This window comes from Larimichthys crocea, chromosome XII (genome assembly GCF_000972845.2).
Source record: "Larimichthys crocea isolate SSNF chromosome XII, L_crocea_2.0, whole genome shotgun sequence".
NCBI lineage: Eukaryota > Metazoa > Chordata > Actinopteri > Sciaenidae > Larimichthys > Larimichthys crocea.
In genome coordinates, this window is record NC_040022.1 from 27,738,594 (window position 1) to 27,750,767 (window position 12,174).

Here is a 12,174-nt window from a genome sequence, read left to right on the forward strand (position 1 = left end):
TATATATATATATATACATACATACATACATACATACATACACACACACACATATATATATACTTAAATCACTACTTGTTGTCTATATGTCTATAATAAAATTTTGCACAAAATATACATCATTCTTCTGGTTGTTCTTGTTACTTCTATCTCTATCTTTATGTAGATAAGAACATATCCCAAGTCACAACAGGACATTGCCACTTAAAATAGATATTTGTAGGAACTTCCTCAGGCACATCCACTTAAAAACTACCCTTTGCTCAGTTGTTGCTGATGAGTCAGTGTGAGACAGAAACACAGATTCAGTTTAAGATCAAAGATAGTATCACATTTATTAATTGGTCAGTAAAATTTCTAGTTGCTTGGGTAAGTAAATTTCCAGTTAATTGCACCATAACAAAGTCGGAGGCACAGCATAACTTATTTCTTCTTAATCAGTTATCTTTATCGATACAGTACATTACAGTCATACTGTTAACACTGTTATCAATATACCAAAATCCAGAGAAAGGGTGTGGAGCTTGTATGACCGAGCCGTTTCTTCTGAGGATTGATTGGTCTCTGTATGATGTTAAATGTTAGTGCAAATTCAGACGGGAACGTTAACCAAACCTGAGTCTGATTTCTCTCCTCCTGTAAAGTGAAACAGTTTGTTAGCACATGTAATGGAATGTCTTACAATCACTATGAAACATGACAACAAACTACATCTCGTCAAACTACTTGTAATCTCATAAAAACCTGGAAATGACTATTTGTCATTTAAGGCATACAAGACTAAGGCCTGAAACATATTCTGCGTTAAGTGCACACATTTGACCCCCGCATGGATGTTTCAGGCCTCGCCAGGCTGAGGACAAAAAAAGCCCTGGAAACAGGGCTCCTTCATAGGCTCACTTTCTAAATCCAAGCCCTGGATTTCATCTTTTGATTTAGATTTTTCTGTTCGGTATGATTTACACACAGTTGTGTCGGTCACAGAAACCAATATTAAAATCTGAGGTTACATGAGGATTGAAACCACAATGCAACAACATCTCTTCACACAGCTTCTTCATATTAATTTGGAAGCGTTCAATTTTCTTTCCAATACAAAATTTTGCAGTCCCGTGTAGGAGCCCCATGTAACAGCAAAGACTATTTCTTCCTCTCGTTCTCATCCTGAGCGTTCAGCTTCACTGCTTCAGGATGGGCAGCTCCCTCGGCTTAAAGAAGGCCTGGACCATCCCCATGGCAAAGATGTACACTTTGGCGTCCACAATGATTTTTTCTTTCTTCATCAGCTCTGCAGAGGAAGAACAACAAAAAAAAAAAACAAGTCAGATAGTGAGAAAAAAAGAGTGTTTGGGGATGGTCACCGTGAGAAAAATCTGACACCTCACCGTCTATTTTCATCTGGAATTCGTCAAGAGGCAAAAGAACAACTTCAACGAACTCTGAAAAGAGGATAAAGGGTCTGTGTGATGACCTGCTTTGTAAGAGAAAACCATTATTTATAGTATAATAAGGATTACTCACCTCCATCACCTGTGGAAGAACAAAAGAGAACAATAATTATCAAACGTGTGTTTTACATGACAGACAAATGATCTTAAAAATCAGCACCGTGGGCACGAGCCTTGTAGCAAAGAGAGGACACAGGGCCTCATGCAAGAACATTTTCACACCCTTATTCCACATCTCAGATACAAACTGTTACTACAACTTCAAACTTGTCAGCCTTTAGTAAAACAAGCAGGTCAATATTTATGAGGTTTGATTTGATCCTCACGCAGATCATGTGTCAGGACGACAACAGTCTGTTACGTGAGCAGCACAGCAGCAGAGATTTTAAAAACCTGTTCTGTTCACAAACATGTTACCAAAGTGCAAAAAGTAGAAGACTTCAAGTCCTGCTGTGAGAAATCAGGAGATGAAAACGGAGCAAAAGCATAATTTATCCAACAACCACAAAATTAAAATACGTGTCTACAAATCTACAAATAAGCTGTCAGAACTCTAGAACTGATACAGTCATACAGGTTTCATTTTAGTTGATTAAACTAACTTAAGATCGTATCCCCATGCCCCTTCCTGGAGCAGGAGCTCCTTCTGTTATACACAATGATATGCTGTCAGAAAACCATGTGACCATCCTCACCTGTGGGCTTGGCATCATTTTTAATACTAATCTTATCTGTTGGTAATTATTAAGCCTTAATTTTATTATTACATTGTGCAGCACGCAGCTGTTTACCTTTTGTGACTGTGTGCATGCTGATAAGACTGTTTGTACAATAAGAAAGGGTCTGCTATCTGCAGTTCACAACACATACTGACTGATTGAAGGGGGTAAATAAGTGAACTACTAAGTAAATCAGAAAGTCAGCCTGCTCACCCAGCTGTTGTGTCGGGTTGATATTCTCCATTTCATCTCCATTGATGTTGACCATGACGATCTGGGTGGTGCAGTTAGACAGACCGGGGTCCAGACAGGTCACTGCCATCCAAAGAGTAACATTTACCAATTGTATTGTATGAGCCAAGAGAGGCAGCTAAGGCAGTCAAATGTGCAGTCTCTGTGTGGTGATACCTGGAGTGACGCCGACTACTTCCCCTTTGTAGCCGGTTTCTTCTTTCAGCTCCCTCAGCGCAGCAACCTCTGCGCTCTCTCCCTCGTCAATCAACCCTAAAGACAAGAGACACAATATTACACAGAAGGGACTGACGGTTCACAAAAGTCCAAACCACCCCCATTGTGTAGGAGGAAGAATAAAAGATGTCAAATGTTTTCAACCTGCAGGGAACTCCAGAGTGTGACACGCCATAGGAGGACGAAACTGCTTAACCATCACCACGCAGTCTTTGTGGAGCGTCCGTTTGAGCAGGGCGATGATCCCGACACCTGCAGGAGAGCTGTGTTATAGTCTGTACACCTCAAAACAGCTGGATTGATTGGAAAAAGAAAAAACAGACGCTCACCATCTGCTTCTGTGTTGGCTCGTCTCGTCGTCCTTTTGGCAGTCTCCCAGGTTCTAGTGGATGAAAACAGAGAGTCAGGCTGTGTGCGGGCAAACTTGTGTGTGAAGTCCAGGTCAGTGGAAGAAGACAGAACAGTACCTGGTGTTTCCAGCAGGGTCCACGTAGGTCGTCTTCTCCAGCTTCACCCACTTTCCGGTGGCAATCAGCTGCACAACACAAAAAGAGGGTGAACGCAACCGGGCTGAGATGAAGTGAATGGCACTGAACGCAACACGCACAACTTCAAATTACAATGTGACCAACACCCAAACATGGAGATGATCTCACAGAGAAGCATCTGCGTGAATCAAATAATCTATGATGAAACTGTCAGTGTAAACAATGTAAAAGCTAAAGTAATCCAATACAAAGCCCTGCTTCTTTGTTTAGCTTATGAAAAAGACTGATGTGTTATTATAATCAATGAAATGACAGCTTGCAGGTGTCACCGCTAAAGCTGTCCGTGTATATTTGAGTGAATGTGGAGTGTTTTTAAAAGACACAAACAAATCAAACGCACCTCTTCCTTCACTATGTGTGGCACTGTGCTCACTTTGGGCTCCTCGGTGTTGTTCATTTTCAATACCTGGACAAACAAAAAAAAAATGGAGGAAAGTGGAGTCAGACAGCTTTAAAAAACAAAATGAACAGAGTCCAGCTGGAGCTCAAACTAAATCCAGAGAACGAACATCAGAGCGCTGACGAGCCTGGACGTCTGATCATGAGTTACTCAATTAACTTAGCAGCTACGAGGAGGGGACGCTAAAGTTCACTCCCCCCGCTACATCTGCTCATTCTTCCTCTCTTTGTTTTTTTTTCTATTATTTTGGCGGCAGCCAGCTGCTCTATACTTCACACCGCTCCCAGCGTGTGACGCTCGCGTGTTTTTAACTTGAAACAATCGTTTAAAACGTGAAAAAGTGAAAGCTGACTCACGTGAAACCTCAGCGGTGTGTAAGGACGAGCAGAGAGGTGTCACTCTGACACTATTTCCGGGTACCGGAAACGAATGAGTCCGAGAGGCTAATGATTAACGATGTTAGCGTCATTTGTGATGCGTATTTAAACTAGAAATTCAATTCAATAATAGCATACGCGACTTTTTGTCATAAAAACAGAATAAAGTAAAATAAAAGTATATTTCACCGTGTTTATTGATGATTAAGTGTAGCAAAAAAAAAGAAAAGAAACGTTACCTAGTTGACAACAAAAAAGTTCCTGTCTTATTTAGCTATGCTCATTATACTGGTCACCTTGGTAACGTGTAACTTTAGATAAATTACGTCACATATTTGTGAAAATATATGTCTGTAAATTGTATGATATGAAGACATCACGTTTGTAGTTTGTTTAAGCTTATTTAGCGAGGGCTCGATACAATAAACGATCTCTGTCGTCAATGAGCGGCCGCGCTTTACGTCAATCTGTGCACCGCGAAAAGTCGTCCCCTGTGAAAACACATCTGTTAAGCTACGATAAAAAAAGACTCGGACTGTTTAACAAAGGAAATTAAACCCATTAAAGATCATTAACATGAGTTAAAAACATATAGAGCATTATTCAATCCAAATATAAAAGTGCTGAATGAGAAAGCGGCCTCGAACTTTTCTAAAAATATCCGGGCGTCGGAAGATATTTACTGATGGACACTTTTCCGATACAGGATATTGCAGCATGAAGAAGGAGCAAGTGGTCAACTGTCAGTTCTCGGTTTGGTATCCGATCTTCAAGAAACACACCATCAGAAGGTACACACACACACACACACACACACACACACACACACACAGGAAACTCTTTCACTGCTGGAGCTGGAAGACGTTAGCCCGCAGCTAACGTTAGCTACCAAACAAGCACATAGCTGCCTATCCTCTGTCCACTATCCTCTGTCCTCCGTCCTCTATCCTCTGTCCACTATCCTCTGTCCTCCGTCCACTATCCTCTGTCCTCCGTCCTCTATCCTCTGTCCACTATCCTCTGTCCTCCGTCCTCTATCCTCTGTCCACTATCCTCTGTCCTCTGTCCTCTATCCTTTATCCTCTGTCCACTATCCTCTGTCCTCCATCCTTTATCCTCTGTCCACTATTCTCTATCCTCTGTCCTCCATCCTTTATCCTCTGTCCTCTATTCTCTGTCCTCCATCCTTTATCCTCTATCCTCTGTCCTCCATCCTCTTTCCACTGTCCTCTATCCTCTGTCCTCTATCCTCTGTCCTCTATCCTCTGTCCACTATCCTCTGTCCTCTATCCTTCATCCCCTGTTCTCTGTCCTCTATCCTCTGTCTTCATCTTTAATAGCTGTGTTTGAATAATTTTCCGAGCAGCTCCCTCCATCCTCTGCCTGTGAATGTTTGTTGTCTGTTATTTATTATTTATTTATGCGCTGTTACTACTCTTCTTTATTCCAGCTTGATTCTGCCACTGCCTCAGAATGTAATAGATTACTTGCTGGACGATGGGACATTGGTAGTCTCTGGGAGGTGAGGCAGCAACACACACACACACACACAAAGTGGCTTTGTTTGTAGCAGACCAGTGATGTTCCGGCTGTCACTCATGCTCATGTGTTGTTTCTCTTCCCTTCAGTGACCACAACACACAGCAGACACACACTTACAACAGCGACTCCAATGCAGAGGAAGACATTCAGGTACGGGAGACCCAAACCATCTTGTTCTGTGGTTTGTAACAGCTGTGCCTGGAGAACACAACCTTACAGTAATCAGTGATTAGAAGTGTGTCTAATGTTTCCCTGTTTCTTGTCCTCTGCTCCCCTCTAGTGGTCAGATGATGAGACAACCACCACGGTCACTGTAAGCACATTCAGTGTTTCTCATGCCGTCACTTTATTTTCAACTTGATACATTTCTTTACATTTGATACATATGTCCATAGTTTGAAGTATTCCTCCTCACTTTTCTGCTGCATTATGCCTCTTTGCATTTGACACAAATGTGTATCAAGGGTTCCGCACATTTGTGGCATGCATATCATTTAATAATACAATAATTCTGAGTGCCATGTGCTGATGTGGACTTGTTTTAATAGGCTCCAGAGTTCCCAGAATTTAACTCTAAAGTGCTGGAGGCCATAAACGCTCTGGGTGGACGCGTCTTTCCCAAACTCAACTGGAGCGCTCCGCGGGTAAAACACTGCGTTTTTATGTGGAGCGTAAGCCAATCATTTATTGGCTCCGATCCACTGAAGAATAAGAATTGCTTTTTGTCACATTGCCAGCATCCAGGATTGTAGCATAACTCAACGAGTGTGTGTGTGTGTGTGTGTGTGTGTGTCCCTTTCAGGATGCTAACTGGATTGCTCTGAACAGTTCCCTGCAGTGTAACAGCCTCAGTGATATATTCCTGCTCTTCAAAAGTTCCGACTTCATCACCCACGACCTCACTCAGCCGTAAGCCTCGCTATGCAACCACATCAACACACACACACACACACACACACACACACACACACACACAGATATTTTGCATTTAGATGACAACTTCTATTAAAAACATAACCGTGTTGGGTGAACGCAGGCTGCTCTCGCTCTGCAGTAAAACACAAGTGGCAGCTGGAGAAAGAGCTGTAGATCTCCGCTTCGCATGACAAACATTCAGCCCGGCGAGTGATTAACTGCAGCCTTGGCGAAGCAGTTTTCATCCTGTGCGCTTGTTTGTTAAAACTTATCTCTCTCAGACTTCCCAAGAGCAGCCGAGCCGTTTGTAGTTTGTCCGTCCTGAATACACGGACAACAAAAGAGATCATAAACGCTTGCGATGCTACAGAACATGTCGTTTTTAATCGTTCATTTCTTGGTGCAGATTCCTTGTATGCAGTGACCAGGACTCCCCAGATCCGGTCATAAACTATGAGGTATTTCACTTTTAAAAGACAAATCATACACACAGCATTCATACACTGTCTCCAAAGGGTGTCCAGTATGATGTTTTGAAATATGAATGTGTTTTAAAGAGTTTTCTTTGCTCTGTTACATCTTTTGTCATTAAAATAGTCAAATTTAATCAGACTTGACCACCTCCTGTGTGTAGCAAGTGGTCTAATACTCATGTATTTGTCCACACACACACTCACACACCAACCGTTTTGTCTCCCGTCCTCAGCTGGTCCTGAGGAAGTGGAGCGAGCTGATTCCCGGTGGAGAGTTTCGCTGCTTCGTCAAAGAAAACAAACTGATTGGTAAGAGCTCTGCGCTCACACTCGGATTGTTGGTGAAATCATTGACATGTTTGGATGCTTGTTGCTGTTTTTCTATTGTGGGAAACCAGGAGGGAAATGTGCTGGGTTGCTTTACAGCACAAAAACAGCAAGAGGGCGCTGTTTTACCACAGCGGACTGAGCTGGAGAATCTGATATGAGGAAGAACTCTGACATAACAGCGACGTAATGACATTTGAGCTGTGCTTCTACTCTGCAGGCTAATTTAGAAACAATTATCAAATTCAATTTGAGCTCCACTGATGATGTGTGTGTGTCTGTTCCCAGCGATCTCCCAGAGAGACTACACTCAGTACTACCAGCACATCTTGAAGCAGGAGGAGCAGATCTGTCACGCCATACAAGAATTCTTCAGCCAGCACATCCAGTACAAGTTCCCGGACGAAGACTGTGAGCATCGGCGTCCTTCTTTGCGTTCTCACTCTGCCCGACACAAACAAACCGCTAATAGGAGTCATAAAATATTTATGGTTGCAAAGAAAATGCAGGGAAACATTGACAGAATGTGTCGTTTGTCACTCACGTTATTGTTCTTTGTGTTTTTACAGTTGTGTTTGATGTCTACAGAGACAGCCAGGTGAGCACGCCCATGAATTTTCATATAGAGTTCCATTTTCTGACTGAGATGCACGTATATTTATGTATAGTGTGTGTGTGTGTGTGTGTCTGTTGCAGGGAAGGGTGTGGCTCATCGACCTGAACCCGTTCGGAGAGGTGACCGACTCCCTGCTGTTCACCTGGGAGGAGCTGACGTCCAGCGGGGAGATCAGCCAGCAGCAGGTCAGCCATCATGACACACGCCCGTGTTGTAAATTGATCTTTTGCATCGTTACTCTGGTTCAGAAAACAGGTTATGTGCTTCCTCTGCATGTGCAGGACGGCCCGGCGTTTCGCTACACCACCAGCGAGGTGACGGTGCAGCCCAGTCCCTGTCTGAGCTATAGAATCCCGAGAGACTTTGTTGACCTCTCCGCCGGAGAAGACGCCTACAAGCTCATCGACTTCCTCAAACTCGTAGGTGTTCAAAATTTGTTAAGCGTTTTCATCGCTCTCGTCACCTCGTACCTTTCTACCTCTAACCTTAAAGCTGTAATCCTTCAGATTTTCATCATACCAAACTTCATTTTAGATTATATTTATGGCTGTTATTTGATCGCCATAGTAATTAAATGTATTTACACTCATTAGTCACCTCTTTATATACTATAGATTGCGTAGTCACCGGCTGGGTCCGCCACTCCCACATAGCTTTCAAACGGCGTGCTCATGAACGGGGCATTCACAGGAGGAAAAATTCACTTGTCTGCACGACGTGTGCGCCATGCATTAGTTACATAATGATGTAATCTGGGATTCTGTGCTTTTCGAGTTGCGTCCTCGTAGTGTCGCTGCAGAGATTTCTGAAGAACGCCGGTTGCTTGTGGTCTTCCGTCATATTTGTAACAGAGTAGCTGCTCACGCTGATGGATACATGTGTCATTCCAAAAGGAAGTCTGGTGCTTGTGTTGTAAAGAGCTTCTTGGACGTTGCCAAATAAACCAGAAGTCTTAAGGATTCTCACTTAAAACCATACCGTAGTTGCTGTAGTCTTTTTCTCCAGTGTACACCCAAACACGGTTAGAATTGAAGATTAACCTCCTCTCCTCTCTCTCCTGCTTTTTGTCCTCTCTACAGAAGAAGAGCCAACAGGAAGACTCTGAGGAGGAGGAGGAGGAGGAGGAGGAGGAGGAGAGCGCTCCACAGTGACACGGCTCCTGTGAAACCTGAAGAATAGCTGCTAGTGTCAACCCTCCCCCCCATATAATGTTTCCTGCATGAAGTGACTCTTAACCCTCTGTCCTGTCTTCAAGCTCATTTTGTTTTATATTAGTCTGTTCCCTCTCTCTCTCTCTTCTGTGAGCGGTACGCGGCGTACCCAGGGCTCTCTCGAACAGCTCGCGTGTCAGTCAAACGGAACATGTTAAATTAGCGAGATCACGTTAACGGCTCTTCGAGGAGTCATTTTCCGCGGAGCTGTTCTCCGCCTGTGATGTTGCCGAGCGCCGCCTCGCTGATGGTAATGGCCCTGTGAGGGGATGGAGGCCTCTGCAGTCGGCTGTTGGAGAATGATTTGTTTTTTTTTCAAGGAGAGGGAAATTGTGTTACTGCAAAGTGGATGTGCTCACCAACACTGTAAAGAACGGCTGCTTTTCTATAAGTGTGTATAATAGTTAAAACTCCTGTGTGTGTGTGTGTGTGTTTGTGTTCAAAGGCTGTGACGAGCTTCTTTATTTAACACTAAGTCACCTTTTATTTTTTCTCCGCACAGCCATCCCAGCTACTCCATCTCTCCTCTGAGCCGCTCTGACACACTCGTTGCTCGGAGCCGCTCCGGGCACTCTTTCTGAATCCTGTTTTTTTTTTCCCCCACCATGCATCGCTGTAGACTGTCGGACCAAAAAAAAAAACACCATTAAACTTCTTGTCGTGTATCGGCTCGGCTGTCAGTCTGGTGGGTGCTGTAAAACCAGCACATTAGAAATTGATCGTGCTTTTTACGTAACGGCTCTCATTACGCCCAGGAGCTAAATGAGCTGTGCATGCAACGACACAAGGCACTCCATTTTGGTGTTGTTGTTTTGTTTTTTTCATTCACTGGATTGATAGAGCAATTACAGGGAGATGGAAAGAGCCGGTGTGATGAGAGTTACAGCTCCCTGGGTGAAACGCTGCGGACGGGAAGCAGTGTACAAGGTGCATATTGTGGGGAATGTTGCACATTAATCAGCGTTATGAAAATGAAAGCTAGATGAACATGTAACATCCAGACATGGAGGAGGAGGCCTGGTTTGACCTGCACTCGATATCTGTCTCTATTCGGTAATCAACGATAGGCTAATGTAACCAATATGAGAGAATATCATGTAGCCTGCTTTGGTTTCTTTAAAGCTTTACAAGCACTTACTAGTTTATTAGGTACACCTAGCTGAAACTAAAGCAGTTCATTACAATAATAATCCATAAATGTGGCCATTGAGAGTTGTCTCTGTTAAGCAGAGTGGTTGCATTAGATTGCATTAGTTTTAGCTAAGTGTGTCTAATAAACTGGCAAACAAGTGTATTTTTATGTCAACTTAAAGCTGCACTCATCAATATTTTTATATTAACAATGAATACAATTACCATGTGTATAAAACAGGGGTGAAAAATCTGTAAAGCAACCATCAAAATACAGTAGATATGGAAAGTTAGCAACTAGCCAGTGAATAAACTAGCAACTGGGTGTATTTATATGTCAACTTAAAGTTGCACTCGTCAATATTTTTATATTAACAATGAATCCAGTTACCATGTGTATAAAACGGGTGCATCAAAGTGACAAAACTACAAATAATTCTAAGTAGATTTAGTTCTCTTCAGCTCTTATGTAGCATCTTTCAGCTCGTTGTTTTGGTTTTCTGGCCCACAGATTCACTGTTTTGGTTCAGTCTTACTGCTGTCATCAGCATCCACTTTCAGAATCTGTAAAGCAAGCATCAAAATACATATACAAATAGATATGGAAAGTTAGCAACTAGCCAGTGAATAAACTAGCATCTTGGGGGTTGGCGGAGACCAAAATGGAGCAACAAAAAAAGATGGAAACAAGTCATCTGGATGCTATTGTTGGTCTAAAGCTGCTAGATACATAAACAGGCAACACATTCACCTTTTATAACAGGATTACGTGTCAGTGGTAATTGTTAATGCAGCTTTAAAGTTAAAACTTATTTAGTGTATAGATCAAAGATATATTTCAGCTTTAAACAAATTGGTTGGTAAAACTGGAAGTTATCTAATCCTTTTTCACAGCACACATTCAGTCACAAGGAGCAAAGCACAGCAGTTACTAATAACATTAACATCAGCTCTGTACTAAGTGTTCCTGTAAGAACATGCAGAATTTTAGGAATTCAGCGTTCGTCTGTTTCATTATTTACACCTGTGCTTTGTGCTCCGTCTCCTGTCGGAATGTCTTCTGGAAAAAAAGAAGCTATGATTTGCTGCTCCGACCTGAGCTGCATCCAAATGAGCAAACGGCAAAGCTCTGTTTGCCATGGTAGACTGTGGTAGTCAGCTGGAGCATATTCCACATATCTTAAAGGATAACAAAGTCATTACATGATATATTGGAGTGCATTTGAAAAAAGTGCAGACACAATCTACAGATGGACCTCAGCTGCCAGAGAAAGCTGCACACACTGCTCCAAAAAACCAAATGACATCAAATTGTAGCAGGTGCAGAGCAATGTACCTGATGATGAATGCTCTGTGTTCTTAGGAATCAGAAATTAATGATGAAACTTCACATGGATTATTTTGTCTGGGGGAAAAATCTGCAATGGTTGGCATTTTTTAATGTAAGCAGAAATATAGTTATTATTTTTCTGCCATACAGCAAAAAACATCAACCATACAATGGTTCTTTGGCTCCATTTATCAGCCCAGCCAATGAGATTATTTCATTATATGTGGGCACGGCTACAATTTATTGCAGTGTTTAATCCAGAGGGTCTGCACCTTCATCTCCCTCGACCTTCATACCTCTTGTTAACCATCGCTCTGATGCCCTCCTCTCCTCCTCCTCCTCCTTCTTTTGCAGCTGGGTAATCATCTTTCATCGGGTGGGGGGGGGGGGGGGGGGGGGGGGTTAGATTTGCTGACTCAGAGTAAAGGATGAGGATGGGGGGTGTTAAAGAAGGGGAGGAGGGAGAGGAGTTTTCCTGGGTTGCTGGCTAAGGAAGAGCTGCAGTAGTTTGCAGCCAGAATACTCATGAGCAGCTGAGGCTGCAACACATTGTCCTCTGTGTCTCCCTACAGTATTACACATACACCAAAATCCGGACTAGTGTGTGTGTGTGTGTGTGGATGTAACCCGGCCCCGAGCTGATCTCAGCGCCTGCAGCTGTCCGGGGAT

General features: G+C 42.9%; 2 protein-coding genes across 3 annotated transcripts; one reads left to right on the plus strand and one right to left on the minus strand.

Annotated features, from left to right (window-relative positions):
• Positions 1-309: 309 nt before the first annotated feature.
• Positions 310-4,038, minus strand: nudt5 (nudix (nucleoside diphosphate linked moiety X)-type motif 5). 2 transcript variants are annotated; one of them, XM_010745434.3, is made up of 10 exons: positions 3,940-4,038; positions 3,524-3,589; positions 3,103-3,170; positions 2,965-3,017; positions 2,780-2,887; positions 2,576-2,671; positions 2,381-2,482; positions 1,522-1,530; positions 1,386-1,439; positions 310-1,288 (listed from the first exon to the last, which is right to left on the minus strand). In XM_010745434.3, exons 2-10 carry the CDS (start codon positions 3,578-3,580, stop codon positions 1,179-1,181), a joined length of 657 nt encoding a protein of 218 aa, XP_010743736.1. In that variant the 5' UTR covers positions 3,581-3,589; positions 3,940-4,038; the 3' UTR covers positions 310-1,178. The 2 variants fall into 2 exon arrangements, with proteins under 2 accessions (XP_010743736.1, XP_027141200.1); XM_027285399.1 differs by lacking the exon at positions 3,940-4,038 and adding an exon at positions 3,693-3,866.
• A 583-nt stretch (positions 4,039-4,621) lies between these two features.
• cdc123 (cell division cycle 123 homolog (S. cerevisiae)) lies at positions 4,622-10,336 on the plus strand. Its single transcript, XM_010745433.3, has 13 exons — positions 4,622-4,751; positions 5,411-5,482; positions 5,589-5,652; positions 5,783-5,815; positions 6,051-6,146; positions 6,305-6,411; positions 6,824-6,875; positions 7,124-7,199; positions 7,506-7,628; positions 7,787-7,815; positions 7,914-8,018; positions 8,115-8,252; positions 8,913-10,336. Exons 1-13 carry the CDS (start codon positions 4,678-4,680, stop codon positions 8,982-8,984), a joined length of 1,041 nt encoding a protein of 346 aa, XP_010743735.2. The 5' UTR covers positions 4,622-4,677; the 3' UTR covers positions 8,985-10,336.
• Positions 10,337-12,174: the final 1,838 nt, after the last annotated feature.